Source organism: Thalassophryne amazonica, chromosome 5 (genome assembly GCF_902500255.1).
Source record: "Thalassophryne amazonica chromosome 5, fThaAma1.1, whole genome shotgun sequence".
Lineage (NCBI taxonomy): Eukaryota > Metazoa > Chordata > Actinopteri > Batrachoidiformes > Batrachoididae > Thalassophryne > Thalassophryne amazonica.
In genome coordinates this window covers 129,972,851-129,997,757 of record NC_047107.1, presented here as the reverse complement: position 1 = coordinate 129,997,757, position 24,907 = coordinate 129,972,851, and the positions used below count along the sequence as shown (strand labels likewise).

At 41.5% G+C, this 24,907-nt stretch overlaps 1 protein-coding gene and 1 pseudogene across 1 annotated transcript in view; both read left to right on the top strand.

Annotated features, from left to right (window-relative positions):
* The window catches only part of ciz1b (cdkn1a interacting zinc finger protein 1b), a 32,075-nt gene extending 25,635 nt beyond the window's left edge, over positions 1-6,440 (top strand). The window contains exons 11-13 of the mRNA XM_034171386.1: positions 3,719-3,773; positions 4,313-4,434; positions 6,114-6,440. Of these exons, the coding sequence (XP_034027277.1) occupies positions 3,719-3,773; positions 4,313-4,434; positions 6,114-6,149 (213 nt within the window). The 3' untranslated portion in view covers positions 6,150-6,440. The remainder of the gene's footprint in view (positions 1-3,718; positions 3,774-4,312; positions 4,435-6,113) is intronic.
* Positions 6,441-11,791: 5,351 nt separating this feature from the next.
* LOC117510018 lies at positions 11,792-21,712 on the top strand (annotated as a pseudogene).
* Positions 21,713-24,907: the final 3,195 nt, after the last annotated feature.

The following is a 24,907-nucleotide window of genomic DNA, read 5'->3' as shown; positions in this document are numbered from 1 at the left end:
TCTTGTGTCAGATCTTGTACCCTGTGAATCTTTTTATGTGGATGAATTCTTTAACAGGAGTTGGTCCATGTAAACGTTTGTATATGAAGCAGGCATATCTGAATACCCTCAGATTTTCAAAGTATAGAAACTTCTGCTTTTCCAGAACCTTACAGTGATGATAAGAGTTAGATTGTCTATCATATATCTGAACTGCTCTGTTATACAGCTGCTCTATGGATTTTAATACCGAGGTGGCTGCAAATGTCCAGTTAGTGAAACAGTAGTCAATGTGTGAGAAAACTATGCAAAAGAGATACGTTTTGGCTGCATTAGTTGTTAGAGAGGGACGTATATGTTTAAAATTTAGTAAATTAAAATTTACTGTATTTTTTACATTTTAATATGTTTTTTTGAAGGGCATGTTTGAGTCCAAGATAACTCCAAGATATTTAAATTTGGATACCAGCTCCAACTCCTCCCCGTCAAAAAACACATTGGACCTAGTGATGGGATGATACCTCAAGGAGTGTATTGACACACTAGACAAACTGTGTTGACACTGTGTTGGTCGCTCAATAGTGACCCCTGCAGTAGTTATAAAATCATTGCAGGTAAATAAAATGAAAAAAAGATGGAAAAGCTAACATGCTGCAAACCCAACATCAGCCTGTGAAATAGTTAATCGCCAGTCCTCTATTTAAAATATGATCTCATCATTGCAAAATTTCATGTGCTCAATTTGTGTGTCGAGTTAAGCTGTTCATGAGAAGAGTTTAAAAATTTGCTTAAAACCTTGTTTGTGTAAATGCTAAACTGAGTTGGTTTGTAAAATATAGCAAATTTGTCTGTTATAAAATTCAGAGTTAAAATTTGTAACTTATGTATGGAAATTTGATAACTTAAGTGTTAAATCATACGAAATAAACGACTGAAAATAGATTCATTTATGCATTTTTATTGAGGAACAAAGGTTTCTGAAGTGTCTTTGCTCCAAGGCGATTTCTCCTCTTACACACCAGTTCCCCTGCCTTAGAAAAAACTCTTTCACAGGGTACAGATGAAGATGGTGATAATAAACATTTCAGTGCAAGTTGATAAAGGTGTGGATATGTTTTCTGGTTAAGGAGAAAAAGATTTACCTTATTTGGCGTCAAAAGATCAAAATTATTCGACTGGGAAAACATCTTTGAATGATCCATGAAGTCAGTGGAGGTGAGGGCAAGCAAAAATCCAACAGTAAAACTCCATCCAACAAATCCGCAACATGTCGATACAGTTTGTTTCCTTATAAACACAATTTGGCACGGTGCAGCCGAACAACACAGTTCCTGTATCGGTCACGTGATTTTTTTCTTAAAGCGATACGCGCACTGATACGAGGTTTCACTCTTGTGTGCTCGGCACAGTGTTGACGCACCAGTGTTGTTCATCCCATCACTAATTGGACCTTTTAATGTCAGTGGGACGTTTGCTAAACATCATACATAGTTTTTTTTTTTTTTTTTTTTTTTTTTTGTATTCAACTGCAGGCAAGTGTCATTTAACCACTGTTGTATATTGTGTAACATATCCGTGAGTTTTGAGGCGATGTCTTTCACATTATTTCCGTAAGTAAAAATGACCACATCATCCGTGTACATTTGTGCATTGAAATCTTTGCACACACTTGGTAAATCATTTTGGGATTACCTTTCACTGCTATGCTGATCATACTCAGTTATACATGCCGATAACTGCTGGTAATCACGTTCACATAAAATCCTTGGAAGATTGCCTTGCATCAGTGAGAAGTTGGATGTGTAGAAACATCCTACTTTTAAACTGATAAGACTGAAATGATGGTTCTTGGTCCAGTGAGACATCAGCATCAACTTGACCTGTTAACACTTAGCCTAGGCTTGTGTGTCATACATCACACTGACAAAGTGAGGAACCTTGGGGTAATTTTTGATCCTACATTGTCCTTTGACCTCCACGTTAGAAATATTACTAGGACTGCTTTCTTCCACCTGTGAAATATAGTGAAGATTTGTCCCATCCTGTCTATGGCTGATGCTGAGATCCTGGTCCATGCATTTGTCTCTTCTAGATTGGACTACTACAATGTTCTGTTTTCTGGTTTACCACAGTCTCCAATTGATTCAAAATGCTGCAGTCAGACTTTTGACACGAAGCAGAAAGTTTGACCACATTACACCCATTTTGGCGTCTCTTCACTGGCTTCCTGTAAATGGTAAATGGACTGCATTTATATAGCGCTTTTCCATCTGCATCAGACACTCAAAGCTCTTTACAGTTATGCCTCACATTCACCCCAATGTCAGAGTGCTGCCATACAAGGCGCTCACTACACACCTTGCCCAAGGGCCCTAAGTGATTTTACAGTCAGGCGGGGATTTGAACCGAGGATCTTCTGGTCTCAAGCTCAACACCTTAACCACTAGACCATCACCTCCCTTTCCTGTCCCAGTGAGATCAGATTTTAAGGTTCTGCTACTAGTCTATAAAATTGTTCACAGACTGGCACTTCCCTACCTAGCTGACCTAATTAAACCTTACGTAACAGCCCGGGCTTTGTGTTCTCAGGGTGCAGGACTACTTTGTGTCCTTAAGGTGAATAAGAAGTCTGTGGGTCACAGAGCTTTCTCTTATCGTGCCCCTGTTCTGTGGAATGATCTCCCTGCATCAATAAAACAGTCAGATTCTGTGGAGACTTTCAAGTCCAGACTTAAGACGCACTTATTTTCCCTTTCATATGGCTAGCATACTGGTATAGTTTTGTTTTACGCTTTTTACTCTTTTAATTCATTTTATTAGTAAACGGAGTGTGCCGCGGCCTCAACTTTACCTAAATTCTGGGTCTGTTAGTGAAGCTTAGGGCTAGTGGCCGGCGATCACCTTAGTGTTTCTTCTGTTTTTCTTGTTGTTTAATGCTGACAAATTATACTGTATTTGTTGTGTTTCTGATGCCTGATTCTGTTTTTTTTTTTTTTTCTCTCTCTCTCTGTTTAAGGTGCAGCTCCATCCAGAGATGGGTGTGGTATTTGTGCTGGAGACCCTCCTGTCCTGTGCACCAACAGCATTTCCTCTATATTTGTTTTGTGAGTCGTTCTGTAATTTATGTTTGTATCATGGCCCAAGCAGAGGGTCACCCCTTTGATTCTAGTCTGCTTGAGGTTTCTTCCTCAGAGGGTTTTTCCTTACCACTGTTGCTCTGGGGGTTGGTAAGGTTAGACCTTACTTGTGTGAAGCGCCTTAAGGCAACTCTGTTGTGATTTGGCACTATATAAATGAAAAGAAATTGAAATTGAATTGATTTTGTTTTATGGTGGTTGGCATCCTTCTTAATTGTGCCACTTTCTCCTTAGAAGTGTGGATCAGGCAGCTTGTCACACGTGTAAACGGTGTCATCTTGTGACCGTAGATGATGCAGCGCTTGTTTTTACACTTGTAATACACTTGTATTCTGGATCCTTTTTAACCAGGCTTTCAGCAAATTTTTAGTTAAATCTGGGACCTGTGTTTCTGAATATTAGCTTATCCCTGATTTGTTAAAAAAAATTATAGTCCTGTCGCCATAATTATCAGCTTGAGGAGACAGCAGCACCCTCTGCTGGCTAACAGATGTACATCAAGAAGGTAAAATGATACAAATTAATAACTGTGTGTGTGTGTGTGTGTGTGTGTGTGTGTGTGTGTGTGTGTGTGTGTGTGTGTGTGTGTGTGTGTTTTTCAGGTTACCGACACAGACGAAACACAAATGGATGAATATGATCCCAACAGGATGTATGGTATGTTTCTCTGGTTACTATGGAAACTAACGTTTTCCCCCCGACACTCAGCACGTCACGTTAACGTACAAACAGTTTGAAGTGCTACTTTAACAGCATGCTGTGTGAACTTAGGTAAACCTGTACGTCCTACTTTTGATTCATCTCACTTGTGCACCAAAGCAGAATCCTTTTATGTGAAAACTTACTTGACTATGAAGTTGATTCTGATTCTGAAGTGACATTATTCCTGTGTTATCCCCTGGATCCGGGTCAGGATCCGGGTCTGAGGCTCACAGCGTTCACAGACGTAGCTGCTTCAGCGTTTCAGACTTTTCGTTTAAGATCGGCTAAATTTGAATCATGGATCAGCTGAGTCCTGACCTGAGACCGAACAGCGCCAAAGACTGTCACATGACCTCCAGAACCGTCCGTCTCCAGGTGACGGGTCGAGCAGGACGTTCACTGTTCAGTGGAAAATTTCTGTTGATCATGTGACCTCCAGCTCATAACTGCTGATGTGTGTCTCTCCTCATCAGTCTCTCTGTCGCCCCCTACAGGAAGCAGTTTTGTGGTTCCTGTTTCTGGATTTCTGTGTCAACTTTGTCACAAGTTTTTCCACAAAGAGACAACAGCTCGACACACACACTGCCGGACACACACACACTTCATCAATCTACAGGTACACACACACACACACACACACACTTCATCAATCTACAGGTACACACACACACACACACACACTTCATCAATCTACAGGTACACACACACACACACACACACACACTTCATCAATCTACAGGTACACACACACACACACACTTCATCAATCTACAGGTACACACACACACACACTTCATCAATCTACAGGTACACACACACACACACTTCATCAATCTACAGGTACACACACACACACACTTCATCAATCTACAGGTACACACACACACACTTCATCAGTCTACAGGTACACACACACACACACTTCATCAATCTACAGGTACACACACACACACTTCATCAATCTACAGGTACACACACACACACTTCATCAGTCTACAGGTACACACACACACACACACGTCATCAGTCTACAGGTACACACACACACACACACACGTCATCAATCTACAGGTACACACACACACTTCATCAATCTACAGGTACACACACACACACACTTCATCAATCTACAGGTACACACACACACACACTTCATCAATCTACAGGTACACACACACACACACTTCATCAATCTACAGGTACACACACACACACACACTTCATCAATCTACAGGTACACACACACACACTTCATCAATCTACAGGTACACACACACACACACTTCATCAATCTACAGGTACACACACACTTCATCAATCTACAGGTACACACACACTTCATCAATCTACAGGTACACACACACTTCATCAATCTACAGGTACACACACACTTCATCAATCTACAGGTACACACACACACACACTTCATCAATCTACAGGTACACACACACACACACACACTTCATCAATCTACAGGTACACACACACACACACACACACACTTCATCAATCTACAGGTACACACACACACACACACACACACTTCATCAATCTACAGGTACACACACACACACACACACTTCATCAATCTACAGGTACACACACACACACACACTTCATCAATCTACAGGTACACACACACACACACACTTCATCAATCTACAGGTACACACACACACACACACACTTCATCAATCTACAGGTACACACACACACACACACTTCATCAATCTACAGGTACACACACACACACACACTTCATCAATCTACAGGTACACACACACACACACTTCATCAATCTACAGGTACACACACACACACACTTCATCAATCTACAGGTACACACACACACACACTTCATCAATCTACAGGTACACACACACACACACTTCATCAATCTACAGGTACACACACACACACACTTCATCAATCTACAGGTACACACACCACACACCTTCATCAATCGACAGGTACACACACACACACACTTCATCAATCTACAGGGTACACACACACACACACTTCATCAATCTACAGGTACACCACACCACACACTTCATCAATCTACAGGTACACACACCACACAACTTCATCAATCTACAGGTACACAACACACACACCTTCATCAATCTACAGGTACCACACACACACACTTCATCATCTACAGGTACACACCCACACACACTTTCACAATCTACAGGTAACACACACACACACACACTTCTCAATCTACAGGTACACCACACACACTTTGACAGCTCTCTGACACCTTTCTGTTCGTTGGTGTTTTTTCAGGTCTTTCGAGCGACAGATGATGTCACCAGAAGGTAAAACTGAAGAGGATGGACACACCTGCTCCCACCTGATCCCATCATGTCCACAATGCATCTGTGTGTCCAGGTGACACTGTTCTCACTCTGTGCTGCCTTCAGGCCACGTCAGAAACAGGACTGATTTTATGTTTTTCACTGTGTGATGTTGACCGTTGCTTACACCTAGTGGTCAGTTCATTAGCGGTTCCTCTCTGACTGAGGTCCAGATCTGACATCTGTGAGAAAACTCCCAGCATGCAAAGGTGACGGCGGTGTGTCAGTCTGGAGACACAGATGTCGTGTTTTCACCTGTTAGTAGTGACATCAGAAATAAAGGTGGAGCTTCTTTTTCCAGCTTCCAGGAGTTTAAAGTGACTCTGTTAAGTGCAGTAAATATTGTGTTGCATGTTTAAAACAGAATTTTATGCACTCAGGTGAACAAACCTCAAACTGCACATTCATGAAGACAGACGTGCTACTGCAGAGCATCCAGAAAGTATTCACAGTACTTCACTTTGTCCACATTTTATGTTACAGCCTTATTCAGATATGTATGATATTCATTTTTACGTCCACCAAGGATGTAATAAAATCATTGGCATTTATTTATTTATTTATTTGTCTGTCTGTGAGCAGGATTCTGTCAAAATTACTGCACAGATTTTGATGAAAGTTTCACCACAGATACATATTAGGCCATGAAAGACTCTATAAAATTTTGGAGGTGATTCAGATCTGGGCAGCTATGATAATCATAATATTTCACATAACGTACATTATCTAACCCATGAGAGAGAATGATGGTGTATCTGTAATGTAAGGGTTATTATGGATGTACAGTGGGGAAAATAAGTATTTGACCCCTGTCAGTTTTGCAGGTTTTCCCACCAACAAGAATGTAGAGGTCTGTACTTTTTATCGTAGATATACTTCAACTGTGAGAGACAGAATCTAAAAAAAAAAATCCAGAAAAATCACATTGTATGATTTTTAAATAATTTAATTTGCATTTTATTGCATAAAATAAGTATTTGACCCCTAGAAAAACAGAGCTTAACAATTGGAACAGAAACATTTGTCTGCCATTACAGAGGTCAGACGTTTCCTGTAGTTCTTGACCAAGTTTTCACACACTGCAGCAGGGATTTTGGTCCACTCCTCCATACAGATCTTCTCCAAATCTTTCAGGTTTGGAGTTTCAGCTCCCTCCAAAGATTTTCTATTGAGTTCAGGTCTGGAGACTGGCCAGGCCACTCCAGGACCTTGAAATGTTTCTTACGGAGCCCCTCCTTAGTTGCCCTGGCTGTGTGTTTGGGGTGATTGTCATGCTGAAGACCCAGCCATGACCCATCTTCAATGCTCTTGGACAGACACAAAGTGGAAAAGTGTGCTGTGGTCTGATGAGTCCACATTTCAAATTGTATTTGGAAATCATGGATGTCGTGTCCTCTGGACAAAGAGGAAAAAGACCATCCAGATTGTTACCAACGCAAAGTTCAAAAGTCAGCATCTGTGATGGTATGGGGGGGGTGTTAGTGCCCATGGCATGGACAACTTACACATCTGTGATGGCACCATCAGTGCTGAAAGGTACATCCAGGTTTTGGAGCAACACATGCTGCCATCCAAACACGTCTTTTTCAGGGAGTCCCTGCTTATTTCAGCAAGACAATGCCAAGACACATTCTGCACGTGTTACAACAGCGTGGCTTTGTAGTAACAAGATTGCAGGTACTAGACTGTCCTGTCTGCAGTCCAGACCTGTCGCCCATTGAAAATGTGTGGGGCATTATGAAGCACAAATACGACAACAGAGACCCGGACTGTTGAACAACATGAAGTCGTACATCAAGCAAGAATGGGAAAGAATTCCACCTACAAAGCTTCAACAATTAGTGCAGGCCCGGCACCAGAAAAAAATATTAAGGGGGCGATGAGTTTATCACAGGGGCGGGGTCGCGCCCCCCCCCAAAAAAGTGTGCACCGGAGGGTACCTGCCTCTGAGCGTGCGTAATGAATTGGGTGCACTCTAGAAAGCTTGTGTATTTAGGCTACACTGTTGTAAGAGACTGACTAAGAGTAAAGAGTGATGACAGTATGTTTTTAATTATTATTTGAACGTATAGACCCTCGGTCAAGTGATCTCCTGCACACCACAAAACCAAACCAACAACTGATCTGAGAAACGACACGAGACAGTAGATTAACCCCACATACAGCCCTCCATCACAAGCGCAAACACAGCGCAATTGGGCATGACAGTCACACAACGGGTCAAAGATAAACCTTTCATGTAGATGTACAGTGGTCCCTCGTTTATCGCGGGAGTTACGTTCTAAAAATAGCCCACAATAGGCGAAATCTGCGAAGTAGTCAGTGTTATTTTTTACAATTATTATAGACGTTTTAAGGCTGTAAAACCCCTCACTACATACTATACACTTTTCTCAAACAGACATTAACATTTTCTCACTTTTCTCTCGTGTGTAAACACTCTTAAGTTCAAACCTTAGTAGAAAAATAAGACCAACCTGTTTTCAGGCCCAAACATTTGTTTGAGAAATAAAAATAGAACATTTTCCTATAAATAATTATGATGGCTTTTAGAACTAACGAATTTAATTTTAACGATCAACCTACAGGTTGGACACGTAAAATTATTAATAGTGATGACCAGTATTTCACAGTTCCTCTGATCGCGCCTCTTTGTCCCGACACCGCGCCACTGTGCGCCTTTTCCATTCACCTCGCTGTAGGTGTCTTTTTCTGAGTGAAGAACACAGTTATGGGTAGTTGTTGGCGCTCTTTTTTTCTTCTGAGTGAGAAGATTCTTATAAACAGACACGCAGAACACAATGCGCGTACTCTCCCTTCGCGGTGCCGTGACCGGCTGCTTGATGAGGACGCAGAACACAATGTGCTAAATAAAAAAAAAATTAAAAAACATGCAAAATTGGACTAAAAAATCCGCAAAAGGTGAACCGCGTTATAGCGAGGGACCACTGTATTTACAACAATACATAACTTTTATCTTACCATAAAAGTCCATATCTTAACATAAAATTCTGTGTGGAAACTGGATGCTAGCCTACCTCAAGAGTTGAAGCCTTCGGTTGGATGCCGCGTTGAATCTTCTGAGAAGGACATCTCGCCACTCTCCGTGAATTTCCTGGTTAGGTCATTCTCAAATGCCAGCCTTATTAAGTTTGCCTTTCGTTCATGCAGCATGCTGCGTCTGTGATCACTAGGCTTTTTCCACTCGTGTGCAAAATCTTAACACCCTCCCCAAGTGAGTCGTGCTGCATGATCTGCCTTTTGCTTGGTGGACTTGACGAATCCCAGGAACTCCAGCTCTGACACTGCTTGAATGAATCGAGCATGCTTTAGTTCGTCCACCTTGCCATAATCGCTGGACTCAGGATCCTTGCCCTCTGCCGCACTGACAAGCGCAACCCTCAACCTATCAAATCGCTTGAACCAGACACACGCCATATCCGTTTTTTAAAATTAATTACTTTAGTTAATTAATTTGGTTTATTTGTTAAACGTGATATTATTGAATAACTAATATTTTGCTATATTTTCCAGTATTTCTTTTTCTTTCTTTTTTCTTTTGTGATCACGCTCACATCTGAGGGGGCGGGGTTGATGACATGAGGGGGTGTTGGCCCCAAATGCCCCCTCGTGGCGCTGGGTCCTAATTAGTGTCCTCAGTTCCCAAACGCTTATTGAGTGTTGTTAGAAGGAAAGGTAATGTAACACAGTGGTAAACATACCACTGTCCCAGCTTTTTTGAAACGTGTTGCAGTCATTCATTTCAAAATGAGCAAATATTTGTACAAAAACAATAAAGTTCATCAGTTTGAACATTAAATATCTTGTCTTTGTGGTGTATTCAATTGAATATAGGTTGAAGAGGATTTGCAAATCATTGTATTCTGTTTTTATTTACATTTTACACAACGTCCCAACTTCATTGGAATTGGGGTTGTACTTTTTGTTCATTAACGTCATGCAGTCGGTTCATATTCCGTCTGTGGTGTTTTTGGATTTGTTGTCAGAGTCGTGCATGTGCAGGATGACGTCACACGTTTCTGTCATGACACCAGCTGGAATGCCGACCACAGGGAGGTGATCGTGTCTGATGTGGTTATTGGGTTTTGTTCTTGAGCCTTTGGAGGCTCGAGCACAAACGACTGAGACCAAAGTGTCACGTTCACCCCGTTATCACGGAAATGAGAATGAGACTGGTGTGACAGGTTCGGTGCCCCTGTGACCTGTGTGGTGCTGATGTTTGTTTTAGGAAACCTGACGGAACCATGAGATCTCAGCCGCTGACAGACTGAGTTTGAGAGTGACATTCTGGAACACACACCAGTTCTGGAGTTCAGACATTGATGCAAACTGCAGTTCTGGAACCTTTACCTTGAAATAGGTCAGTTCTAGAATATTAGCCTCAATGCACACAACAGTCCTGGAAGGAAGATTAATTTAGATGTGCCTGGCCATTCTGGAACGTTCACCTCATGACATACTGCGGTTCTGGAACATTCACCTCATGGCACGCTGTGGTTCTGGAACGTTCGCCTTGATGCATGCACTGGTTCTGGAAGGTCTGTGATTGCAGACTTTAAACCTGCAGTCCTCTGTGATGAACCGAGTCAGCGTCTCCAAACTTTGTTTCAGACATTTTCTTCACAGCGCTGTCATTTTGTTGGAAATGTGTTTTGACAGGTTTTTTTTCCCTTTCTGGTGTCCAGAATAACTTCACCTTCAGTAATAATTTTTTGTAAGTTATCTTTGGGGGGCAAGTGGCTCTGGCCTTGAGTTCTACGGGTTCTGGAGACTGAACTGACCTGCTGCAAGCTGGTGGCCTGTCCAGAGTGACCTGGCTGACCTTTAACTGGAATAAGTGGGTTTAGAAAATGGGTTGATTGTAGCGCTTCTGTTAAGCCAGATTTGTGTTGTGATTTTTTTATTATTATTATAATAAGAACAACCCTTTTGTGCTTCTGTTTAAAATCGTCAGAACATCACAGCTGCAGGATGTGTCTGAAACAGACATTCTGTGTCTCAGACCTGCTGATGTCTGAGGACAGTTTGAGGATCTTTAATCCTGCGTAACGTTCAGATCCACCTGAAATAAACCCCAGTATTTGATGGTTACTTTAATTCTTGCCGTCAGTAATGTGACTTTTTGCCACCATGTTTATCAAATTTTATTATAATTAGACTGAGTTTCCATCCAGCTCAGATGTTCAGAGTGCTTTACAGTGATGCCTCACATTTACTTCACCAGCCAGGTGAGACTGAGACCATGCAGATGAAGTGTCTTGATAAAAGACACAGGTTGCATGAGCAGGATTTGAACCCAAGTCCACGTTGACGGCCAGCTCCTGATCCACAAATTTAATTAATTATTAAGTCTGTGGGATTATGTCAAAAATATATTTCTACTGCTTGTTTTTTTTTTTTTTTTTTTTTTTTTTTTAGTCCACGTGGTATGTCTTCCCGGCCGCGTCTACAGGGGGCGCGCTTTGCTTGAGCGCAAAATATGATGTGCTGGAGGAGGGAGAAGCATCGTCACTTGCTGCCAGACGGTGACTCGTGTCTCGGACGTGGAGTGGCAGTTTGTCCGCGCCGAAGTGCTTTTGAGCAGCGATGCGCCGCGGGGACCTGGTGAGCCGCGCGGAGGATGCAGCGGATCAGGTGAGCAGCTCCGGCCGGGAATCAGGTGCTCTGAGGCGGACACGTGGACGGCGGCCCCCCCCCCGCCAAAAAATCCCGCTTCAGTCGGCGATCAGGTTCGTACGGAGCCCGGCGAGGGACACGGTGGTTAATTAGTTTTGCCCGGATTAGTGCGTTCCCTCGCAGTACGTTTTGAGTCCGTATTTCCGGTCTGCCGACACACAGGTTCGGTTTGGATGGATTGAACATCTCCGAGAACCAGAACTTAAGTTTTATATTGAACCTGGAGCTCACATACAATAACATACAATAATATAATCTAATATACAATAATATATCCATCCATCCATTTTCTTCCGCTTTATCCGGAGTCGGGTCACGAGGTCAGCAGCTCAAGCAAACCGCCCAGACCTCCCGATCCACACACCCTCCCCCAGCTCCTCCGGGGGAACCCCAAGGCGTTCCCAAGCCAGCCAAGAGATGTAGTCCCTCCAGCGTGTCCTGGGTCTTCCCCGGGGCCTCCTCCCAATGGGATGTGCCCAGAACACCTCTCCAGCGAGGCTTCCAGGGGGCATCCGGAAAAGATGCCTGAGCCACCTCAACTGACTCCTTATTTTGAATACAATAATATAATATAATCTAATATACAATAAATAATATAATACACAATAATCTAATATACAATATATATACAATAACTAATACACAATCTAATATACAATAGTATAATATACAATAATCTAATACACAATCTAATATACAATAATATAATGTAATGTACAATAATCTAATACACAATCTAATATACAATAGTATAATGTAATGTACAATAATCTAATACAATAATAAATGTAATACAATAATCTAATCTAATATACAATAATATAATGTAATGTACAATAATCTAATCTAATACAATAATATAATGTAATATACAATAATCTAATCTAATATACAATAATATAATGTAATATACAATAATCTAATACACAATCTAATATACAATAATATAATGTAATATACAATAATCTAATATACAATAATAATCTAATATACAATAATATAATGTAATGTACAATAATCTAATCTAATATACAATAATAATGTAATATACAAAATCTAATACACAATCTAATATACAATAATATAATGTAATATACAATAATCTAATATACAATAATATAATGTAATATACAATAATCTAATCTAATACACAATAATATAATGTATATACAATAACAATATAATCTAATATACAATAATCTAATACACAATAATCTAATCTAATACACAATAATCTAATATACAATAATCTAATCTAATACACAATAATATAATATACAATAATCTAATACACAATAATCTAAAACACAATAATATACAATAATACAATATAATCTAATATACAATAATCTAATACACAATAATATAATGTAATATACAATAATCTAATATACAATAATATAATCTAATACACAATAATATATACATAATCTAATACACAATAATCTAATCTAAACACAATTATATACAATAATATAATATACAATAATCTAATACACAATAATCTAATCTAAAACACAATAATATAATATACAATAATACAATCTAATATACAATAATATAATATACAATAATACAATCTAATATACAATATATATATACTGGAGGCTTCGTCTGTGACACACAATGTGATTATGTGCATGAAGAGTATTTAAAGAAAAATGAACAGGTGCTGCTGTTTACTGTCACTGTGAGAGTTGTAGCAACTTAGTCCCTCAACTCCTTCAATCCCGTTGCTGTGCGCGTGTGCGCTCCCGATTCCACTCACTGTGGGTTCTGATAGACATGAGCTTTATATTAGGTAATTACAAGGGAACACAACAGTCTTGGCCCAAAAATAATTAAATAAATAACCACCATGTCCCTGTCGGCGGACTCCGTGGGTTCAAAACCGGAAGAAGCGAGGCTGAAAACAAGACTTACAAACTGATAATCTGGAGATGGGAAAAAAATTCTGATTTTTTTGTTTTCTTTTTCTGTGGATTCATGAAACTTTTCTCCAGGATTAAAAAAAAGAAGCTGAACCCAAACTATTTGAATATTTATTTACTTTTTTTTTTAACCCCCCCCCCAAAAAAAGTTAATGTCAGGAAAAGCTTTTGGAACTTTTGATCCACCTGTGCAGTCAGGTGCAGTGGGCGGGGCAAAGGAACGTTATTCACCTTACAACCATGAACAGGTTAACTAGTACCTGCATGTAAGATGAGCCCAACTGTGACGTCACTGCTTAGCCCCGCCCAGAGCACCACCCTAAAAATGTAAACATAATTAAAATGTATTTTATTTATTTTTTTTGTTGTTTGTTGTTTTTGACACGTTTTAAGTGCACAGTAACTGTATTGCCTCCGTCCTCAATACGTGCACACTCGCCATGTGACTCATCACTGACGATTCAATGCACATCTCGATACAATACAGCTTGCGATACATGACGATACAGTGTGATACGATTCATCCCTGTTCCCGATTCGATGGGATTTGATATGTATTTGATGGCGATTCAGTTCCTCACAATGTGATACGATGCAATTCAACATGATGCAAAGAAATTATACCAAAAATTTAAACAGAAAATAAGAAGCTGCAATTCAGTACGGTACTACGGTATCCTTCATCTTCTTCTGATTCTATTAGGGACAGAGGATTTGTTTTACTTCTTATGAGAAGCAAATTTACCAGATTCAACATTAAGGAACAGGAATCAGTTCCCTCATATGTGGAACCTGTTTGATCATAATGTCAGAACTTAAACAGTAAGACAGCATCATTCTCACTGAGTGACTCGCTCACTGACAGAGTCCCGCCTCGGCAAAAGTCATTCTCACCAGTTTTGTTGAGTTTGGGGGCACAACCACAGCATTCTTTCCAAACGACCTGCATCTTGTCAAGTTTCCCATCTTTTCAAAAAAAAAAAAAAAGCCAAATAATTCCAAACGCCTGATTTAAATGTTTTAGGTGTGTCAAAAATCTCCTAAACCTACTTGTGCCATTGTTGCGGGCCTCCGTTTTGAAATGGATTTGTTGCGGTAGAAATACGTTTTCAGCCTTCCATCCGTGTTGCATTCAAAGTGCTTTGGAAAAAACTGATGCAAGCACGCAGCGACCGATCATCGCGATTTCATCTGTCAAATGAATCAGTGCACACTGAATGAATTGATACATTCACATCGCGCACATTTGTGTATGTGCTGACACGGGTTGAGGATCGGACCTGCGTCTGACTGAACCCAGCGCTAAATAACCAGAAAGCAGTTCCAAAAAACAAAAGTTTATTTTCCCCCTCTTGTGCAATACTCAGTGTACAAACATAAAAGCGCATTTGTCTGGCGGAGTGAAGGACGGCGCACTCTCCAGCGCCTAAAGGGATTGAAGCCCGGTGCTTCTGGACTCACGTTCACCGCCAAACACCCCCCAGGTGGACACGACAAACTGACTCTATGAAGGATAGAAGAGGTGAGGTAAGTCAGCAGCTACAACTAATATCCTTCAGAGGCACACACTATCAGCAACACATTCAGGTCTGAATTTAAGCTTTATGTAAATGAGCAGCTTCTCACAACAGGTGGAGGATCATCAGTCCGCACGCCACGGCCGTGAGAAGCGAGCTGCACAACTCTCATCACTGTTCAAATATACTGCATAACAAAATACCAAATTACTATTAACACTTATTCAGACAATCAATCACCTCTGATGTGTGCTGACAGCATGTGTCCCTCACCCGTCCTCCTTCACAGGCACGATGTGTCAACCCAGGCGCGGTCCTCAGTGTCTCACAGACGAACGTCACAAGGTCGAGTTCCCGGCAATTCTGCTTGAATCACACATGGCTTAAATGCAGAACACCATCTAATTATCTGCTTCAGCTGAAAGTCTTTAAGTTTGCACGTGAGCACCATCCACAGGTGCTGCAAGTCATGCTGATGAGGGTGAAGGACTCTTCTGCCAGCACCTTCTCCCAGACAAAAACCAGTTTGCATACCACCTGGAGAGCAAAGAAAAGAAAAGAACACCAAAATGTCCAGCCAAACTCCCCCAACACACAACACATTTGTATGTAGATACCGATTGGTTCGATTAATCTCCACATGCCTCGTGCACACGTTGGGTATCAAGTTGACTGAAAGAATTTGTTTATTTATTTTGCATGTTTCTCAGAAATAGGAGGCTGAAATAATGAAATTGCTCTTGCAAACCTCCTTCAAATGTTAGTATCTGCTCGTCTGGGTTTCCTCTCCCATTGATCAGGCCTGGCGGGTCACCTGGTCTGCATTGGCCCCTGCCGGGCCCGACGCCGTCAGCAGACACACCATAGAGCTGGAAGAACACATGAGAACAGCTGGAAACTGTTCGACCAGTTTGTGTTGCTGCAAGCAGTCGGTGAAATATGTAAAGCTACTGCAAGCAGCGTGTCTTCCTGACGTTTTTCAGAAGGAAAGCATTTAACTTTAAAGCTGTGGCAGCTGCACAACAAGAGCACAGTAAAGACGGCAACTGTGAAAGCCAATGCAGTATTGTGCAGTGCTACTATTACTGTGCTAACATTAAAAAGACATAAACTGCTTCAGAATATTCATGGAAAATGTTTTTTTTTTTTTTAAAGACGTTTGTGGAAACAAGGAAAAAAATGCAACAAAACCAGCTGAAGGTCAAAGATAGACACTAAATAAAATGAACAAAACTAAGTTAGGCAGCGCGGTGCCTTAGTGGTTAGCACTGTTGCCTCACAACAAGAAGGTCATGGGTTCGAATCCCATGTGTGGACTTTCTGTGTGGAGTGTGCATGATCTCTCCGTGTTTGTGTGGGTTTCCTCCGGGTGCTCCGGCTCCCTCCCACATCCAAAGACATGCAGGTTAAGGTGCACTGACACGAGCATGTTTTTGATTCACACAGCAGCACGACCTGTGTCCTGACGATCCCACCCGCTGTGTTCACAGCTGGAAGCTGTTCTTTATTCTCCCAGTTGTCACGTGCTCTGTGCTGGATGTTGCGTATATAAAATAATTATTTTGGGGCGGGTTAATCATTTTTTTCTGCAAATTGCCATTTAAAACAGCTCTAATCACTTATTTAAACAGTTCTTTTTCAGACAGGGAAGATTGTTTTACCTGCTTTACATGTTTCAGCTACTTCCTGTAGCCTTCCTCAGAAGCGTCACAAGATGGGGAAGTGACGTGTCCTGTAGGCTGCTACTTCTTGGTTTGGCCAGACAGCGGGGGGAACTGCACTGAACGCATCCAAAGAGTCATGAAAAAATACAACATCAATACACCGGTCAAACCACACACCAAACTCAGACAGCTTTTAGTCAGGCCCAAGGACAAGATAAAACCAGAACAAAACGCAATGTAATATATGAAATACCATGCTTATCATGCAACAGCACATTGGGGACAGGGAGACAATTTGGAACAAGGAAAAATGACATCAAAAAGAATGTGAAAAAGAGACAGCCAACAGACAAACGAGCAATAAAAGAACAAGCCGAGCAGGAAAATCTCAAATCAGCTATATCCGACCATTGCAAGAGGAAAAATCACATCATGGGCTGGACCAATGCCAGGGTCATATGTGCTGAAAGCAACAAATCCACCGCTGGATCAGAGAGGACATCGAGATCCAAGCGAGGTCCAAGAAGCATGAATCGGGATGAGGGGGCCTACAGCCTATCACGTACATGGGATGCCATCCTGGAGAAGACGTCAGACAGTAGGGGGCGTAAGTTCCCCTGCTGTCTGGCCAAACCAAGAAGTAGCAGCCTACAAGACACGTCACTTCCCCATCTTGTGACGCTTCTGAGGAAGGCTACAGGAAGTAGCCGAAACATGTAAAGCAGGTAAAACAATCTTCCCTGTCTGAATAAAAGAACTGTTTAAATAGTTAACTTAAGAAGACAGTATGAAATTTCAGAAACGGCTCTAATCACTTCCTGAATTACAGAGGAGGCGCAGCCCGAGCGTTCACGCGTGCGCTTAACAAGCTGCAGAAAGCATTTTGAGCTGTCTAAAAAGGTAATTGTCATGTTTACATTGTCATGGCTTGATAAAACAGTTGCATGTTGTTTGCTTCTTGTCTGCAGCTGTTACAGTATGTTTATAACAGATTTAAGTTCTTGTTACAATCCTTCAGACAAGCTGCGCTCTGATGTGATCCGCTGACGTCACCACTCGCTCTGTTCACTGCTTCTTTACTCCACTTGATGAGCTGCACGTTGTGTTGAAGTTTTTTTTTTTTTTTTTGAACATTTCAAAATTCTCTGTGCGCAGTCACATGCACTGGCACCCTTCTGGCATCCTGCCGGCACCTGTTAAAGACGGGTTTACTCTCCAACACGACACAACATGACACAGGTCGTACTGTGTCGTGAATCAAAAACATGCTCGTGTCAGGGCACCTTTAGATGGACTTTAATTGTTCGTAGGTGTGACTGTGTTTGTTTGTCTGTATGTGACCCTGTGACAGACTGGCGTCCTGTCCAGGGTGAACCCGCCTCACCCGTGTGACTGCTGGGATAGACTCCAGCCCCCGTGACTCTTAACTGGAGTAAGTGGTTGAAGATGAGTGAGTGATTGAAAAAATAAGTTAAAAGTGACGCAGTTGACTTTTACTTTGAAGAGCAAAGTCATTTCAGAAGGTTTGTTGTTGCGTTATGGACATGAGTTAAATTACATTTAATGATTATTTTAACTCCTTATGTGTCTGTCTGTTAAATTATTAAATAATAGGGATGAATCGTACAACGATTCAATTCGATTCCGATTCTTGGGGTGACGATTCGATTCAGAATCGATTTTTGATTCAAGAGCTCTGAGAAATAGTTATATTACTTAAAAAAATTTATGTTTAAGAAAATGCAGCTTTACAAGGTTAATCAAGTGATTCTAAAGATGTAAATTTACTTATCTGCTTTGCTTGTTCAGAGTTGGCTTGCAGTTTAGTGAAGCACTGGTCAGTAGTCGGCAGATACCGCTGCTCCGCTCCTTTTAGCTCCGGGTGCACGTTGACGTAGTATGTGGGCTTGCAGATTTGAAGTGCTTCCGAAGTACTTGACTTTCATTTTGCAGATTTTGCACAAGATTTTGCACTGCATAAGTCATGTCAAACTCCTTCTTATGCAGCAAATAATAAAATACAAAATGCGCCCAAACATTTGCCTTCAGCAAAGATGGTGCTGGCTGAATTAGCTCTTCGTCTGCCATGCTAAGCTGCAGCTCACGAATGTTTGAAGCACGTCAGACCCTCCCCTCGCGTGGACGCTGCAGTACAGAAGCCGTTGCCTGACAAACAGTACACGCAGCGAGTAAGCAAGAAAATGTTTTTAAAAAATGCTTTTAAAAATCGATTCTTGGACTTTTTTGTGTGCGTGTGTGTGTGTTGTGTGTGGTGTGTGTGTGTGTGTGTGTGTGTGTGTGTGTGTGTGTGTGTGTGTGTACAGCACTTTGGAAACTGTTGTTGTGAAATGTGCTATATAAAAAGGGTATGGTATTTTGGATCGATTCAGAATCGTAATAAATAAGAATCACGATTCGGACGTGAATCAATTTTTTTCTGGCACCCCTATTAAATACATTAATGCTAAACACTAAAACAAAACAAAAAACTGCCGTGTGTGTTGTTATGGCAACTTGTTTGTGTAGCTGTTAAAGAACATTTATTTCCTTCTGTAATTTTTCAGTCACACAATAAAATACACTTAAAGACGCATGAAAATTTTGGGACAAAAAGTGCTGGTTGTATCTTTTTTTTAACAGCGGGGTTTAGATTTTGGATGAAATTTTGAAATCCAGTATGATGGATGTTTAATAGTTTTTGCTCTTTCACTGAATGTCAAAGTCTTTGCTGATTTCGTCACTATTAATGATGCTTTTTGATCCTTTCTCCCTCTTGTAGTTTTTGCGGCTGACAAAGCAGTACCTCCCCATGTGGCCCGGCTGTGTCTGGTCAGCACCTTCCTGGACGCCGCCGCCAGGATGTGGTTCCAGTGGGCGGAGCAATGCGAGTACATTGAGGTGGTCTGGACCAGTGGATCCTTCCTGGCTGGTGTCTTCGTCCTGGTCAACCTGTTGGTGCAGCTGGGTAATGACATGCACACACCAACTGCCCGAGTTTCACTTAGTGGCAACCATGGTACTGCAACAAAGATCAATTTAAATGTGCATATCTGAATCTGATCCCATGTCGCGTGTCTGAACGGTCAAAAATGGCATGAAGTCCATTTTTTCCAAATGTGATTCAGTTTCCATTTTTGAAATCCGTTCATGTCTGAACTCTCGGATCGGATTCCAGGTGTGCTCTAACATTTGACGGCACTTAAAAGGTTTGACAGTGCAGACTGGCCCGTTCATCGTCGCTCCCTGCTCCAGTCAGTTTTCATCCTGCTCCGACAATGATTACACCAATTACACGACTTTGGGGAGCTGTTTCTCCTGGATAGCGATGCCTCTGGAACAGGCACATCACTGGGGGCAGGAGTTTGTCTCTATGTTCTCTCTATCTCTATAAGGTCCCCAGTCTATAGAAAGATTCCATAATTGTTTCTATGCCAAAGGTCACTGCACCCAAGCAGCTCAATGACTACAGGCCTGTCCCACGTGCCTCTTTAGTCATGAAGACATTTGGAAAACAATTGTGAAAAATGGTCTTTTAAACTCTGTCAGATGTGATCTGGACCTGTTGTGTCCAACCAGTCGATCACGATTGACCGGTTGTTTGCGCGCTGAGTTCCAGTCGATTGCATGACGCTGGTGCTGTAAGGGACTGATGCAGAAGGTGGCAGCAGTGGACGAATAAGGATGTTGGCTGCGGTTATGGTGAAGGAGATGGAGTAAAAAAAAACAAAAAAAACAAAAACTTATTTCCATTCAGAGTGGGAGGAGGATTATTTTTTCATTTATTCGAATGGCAAATCCATCCGTCTTATCTGCAGTGCAAATGTGGCTTTAACCGAAGAAAGACAATTTGGAGCAGCATTTCAAGACAAGTCACAAGAGCTATGATGCAAACTTCCAGGCTAAATCACCTCTGGGCGCCCAAAAAGTCCAGGAATTGAAAGGTTGTCTGGCAGCACAATGGTCCATAAATACAAAAGACAATTGCATGTTCTGTTTGAGGCAGGAGACAGGTGCAGAACACACAGATCTGCTGCTGCACAAAGGTGGCTCAGCAGAGGTAAATTTCTGGGAAGGTTTTCTGAATTGTTGCCTGAAATTAAAGAATTTCTGAACCCATGCTGAAATGCACAGCTTTTGGATTTAGCCTTTCTTAGGACAAACACATCATCAACATGATCAGCTCCATGAACATGTTTAAAAGCAAGTTACACCTGATATCAAGCAGGCTGCAATAATGTGACCTGCAGAACTTTCCACACATTCGCCCTATTGAGTTTCAAACTCGATCGATCCCGAATGATCCCAGTCACCCGTTGCACCCAGAGCTCAAACTGTTACCATCTGGTCGTAGATTTGTGTCCAAGAGATGTCAGACCAATAGGTACAAGAACTCTTTTATGCCCTCTGTCACTAGTTTTTTAAACACTATCACACAAGAAGTTTTTTGTTTGTTTTTTGTTTTTTTTTTTACTAATTTTCGTTATTGTTTTTTTGTCTTATTATGGCCACTGTCTGGTGAGTTTTTTGCTATTTTTAATGCTGGCACGATCTGATGACCATGAAATTAAGAATGATTCAGTATTTTCTTGTGTGTTTTGTCACATTGCTCATTTGTGTAACTTTTTTAAAAAATGAGTATTTGGACGTGTTGGTGGAGAATTTTTCTTTTGGATTCCTGAAAGCACAAATAAGACAATGTCTGCAGGTGGGTGCATGTGACCAACTGCAGCTGATTGTTTCACATTTTAAGACCGTTTGAAGAGACGCAAACCTTCTTCAGGCTCTGAGGGGAATAAAATATTACAGCAGTGAGAGCAAATAACCGCTGTTTGTCCTCAAAACAAGTCAAACCAGATCAGAGCTACTCAAAAAAACCAGCAGGTAGTTTTACATCGTGGTCTTTATAAAACCAGTAGGGGGCAGTAAATCTCCACTGTAAAATTTACATAATGTAGTTTTCCTGGTTATGTGGTGATGTGCATAGCAGCAGGAAGTTAATGAGTTACTAATTATTACTGCACCAAATACCCAGAGAATCCAAAGACCACTTTTTGAGATCTAGCTCAGGATGGATGGACACACACACACACACACACACACACACACACACACACAGAGGGGGTTTTAATGTTCCCTGTATGGACTCCTGGCCTCTGATTGGATGTGTGCCTGGAGTTATACAGGTTCTGGCCTCACAGACAAAATAACTGAATAATAAAAGAGCAAGATTCTTTAAGATGAAAACTAAACAGGATCACCTGTGTCTGCTTTTTAAAAAGCAACCTGTGGTTGGCCGAGCTCGCGGTATCCAGCCCTCGGGCCACCAGTTTGAGACCAGTGCTGCATTTATCAACACTGTGATGCTGTCTGTTTGTTTGTCTCCTCTGTAGACTGTCACCTACATCATCCTGTGGGACCTTATGTTCCTTATGAGGTGAGTCTGTGACCTTTGACCTCTGGTCTGTCTGAGATCCACTACTTCAGATGGCAAAATTTTTTTCCTGTACTATGAGCTGAAGGTCCGTGAGCACTTTAAGGAACAGTCGACGCAGAAGTCATATTGAACCACGAACCAGTCAGAATCCATGACATCACAACACATGCATCATCATCAACAAGATGGGAAAAGCAAACAAACAATGCAATCGGAAGAATATTTACAGAAAGACGTGTTTGTGACCAAATGAGACCATCCTGTCATAGAGATCAGATGTTCCATTTGGTCCACTTTAATGTTTAATGTTCAACAAAAAGTCTTAAAGTGTGTGTGGTTCAGTGGAGCAGGACGCCAAGAATCCGACGGAACGACCAGATGACAAACACGATGAAGACGCATAAAATGACAAAAGGCGAGTTACACAGACCGCTGTTAGGAGGACAAGGAGACGAGGATGTCCAACAGCAGGATGGACACTGTGAGAAGAGCAGCAGGTCCAACACGCCGGGAGGTCGTGGCCCCCGACCCTCAGGACACAGAGGAGGGCAGCGACAAAGCTGGAAAAAGATCACTCAGTCAGCCTCATGAAGCCGGTTTGAAGCTGCAGCTGGTGCTAACTAGCTGGTGGTGGTTAACCCTGAAGACCAAAGCTGGTACAGTGAGGAAATAAGTATTTGAACACCCTGCAATTTTGCAAGTTCTCCCACTTAGAAATCATGGAGGGGTCTGAAATTTTCATCTTAGGTGCATTCTACTGTGAGATGACATAATCTAAAAAAAAAAAAAAAAAAAAAAGACAATCACAATGTATGATTTTTTAAATAATTTATTTGTATGTTACTGTTGCAAATAAGTATTTGAACACCTGTGAAATCAATGTTAATATTTGGTACAGTAGCCTTGTTTGCAATTACATAAGTCAAACGTTTCCTGTAGTTTTCACCAGGTTTTCACACACTGCAGCAGGTAATTTTGGTCCACTCCTCCATACAGATCTTCTCTAGATCTTTCAGGTTTGGAGTTTCAGCTCCCTCCAAAGATTTTCTATTGAGTTCAGGTCTGGACACTGGCCAGGCCACTCCAGGACCTTGAAATGCTTCTTACGAAGCCTCTCCTTAGTTGCCCTGGCTGTGTGTTTGGGGTCATTGTCATGCTGGAAGACCCAGCCATGACCCATCTTCAATGCTCTCACTGAGGGAAGGAGGTTGTTGCCAAAATCTCACAATTACATGACCCCATCCATCCTCCCTTCAATACGGTGCAGTCGTCCTGTCCCCTTTGCAGAAGAGCACCCCCAGAGTATGATGTTTCCACCCCCATGCTTCACGGTTGGGATGGTTTTCTTGGGGTTGTTCTCATCCTCTAAACATGGTAAGTGGAGTTGATTCCAAAAAGCTCTATTCTGGTCTCATCTGACCACATGACCTTCTCCCATGCCTCCTCTGGATCATCCAGATGGTCACTGGTGAACTTCATATGGGCCTGGACATGTGCTGGTTTGAGCAGGGGGACCTTGCTGCCCTGCAGGATTTTAAACCATGACAGCATCATGTGTTACTAATGTAATCTTTGTGACCGTGGTCCCAGCTCTCTTCAGGTCATTGACCAGGTCCTCCTGTGTAGTTCTGAGCTTTCTGAGAATCATCCTTACCCCACAAAGTGAGATCTTGCATGGAATCCCAGACCGAGGGAAATTGACAGTCATCTTGTGTTCTTCCACTTTCTAATAAATATCATAACAGTTCTTGTCTTCTACCAAGCTGCTTGCCTGTTGTCCTGTAGGCCATCCCCAGCCTTGTGCAGGTCTACAGTTGTTGTCCTGGTGTCCTTAGACAGCTCTTTGGTCTTGGCTATGGTGGACAGGTTGGAGTGTGATTGATTGAGTGTGTGAACAGGTGTCTTTTATACAAGTAACAAGTTCAAAACAGGTGCAATTATACAGGTAAAGAGTGCAGAATAAGAGGGCTTCTTAAAGAAAAATTAACAGGTCTGTGTGAGACAGAATTCTTGCTGGTTGGTAGGTGAACAAATACTTATTTGCAGCAGTAACATACAATAAATTATTTTAAAAAAAATCATACATTGTGATTTCCATGATTTCTAAGTGGGAGAACTTGCAAAATTTCCTTACTGTACCTGTAGATGCTGCGCGGGTGGTACGAGCACACAAACCGAGTCCTCTTTGTAACCTCAGAAACGGTCTCCAACATCCACATGCTCATAAACACTGCACTCTGTGCTCGTCAGTAGATTTAGTTTTTTTTTTTTTTTTAAGTCTGCACAAATATTCGGCAGTGAACATCAAGTCCCCCAAAAAAATAACGCCAGAAAATCACTTGATAGCTCGATGACTCAACAACTTCCCAAAATCAATGTAAAATACTTTAAAAGGCTTTTAAAAATCTAGATTTAAAAGAAGATTAAAAAACAAACAATGACAAGAAACACAGAGCTGGAAGTGAGTTAATGATGGTTCT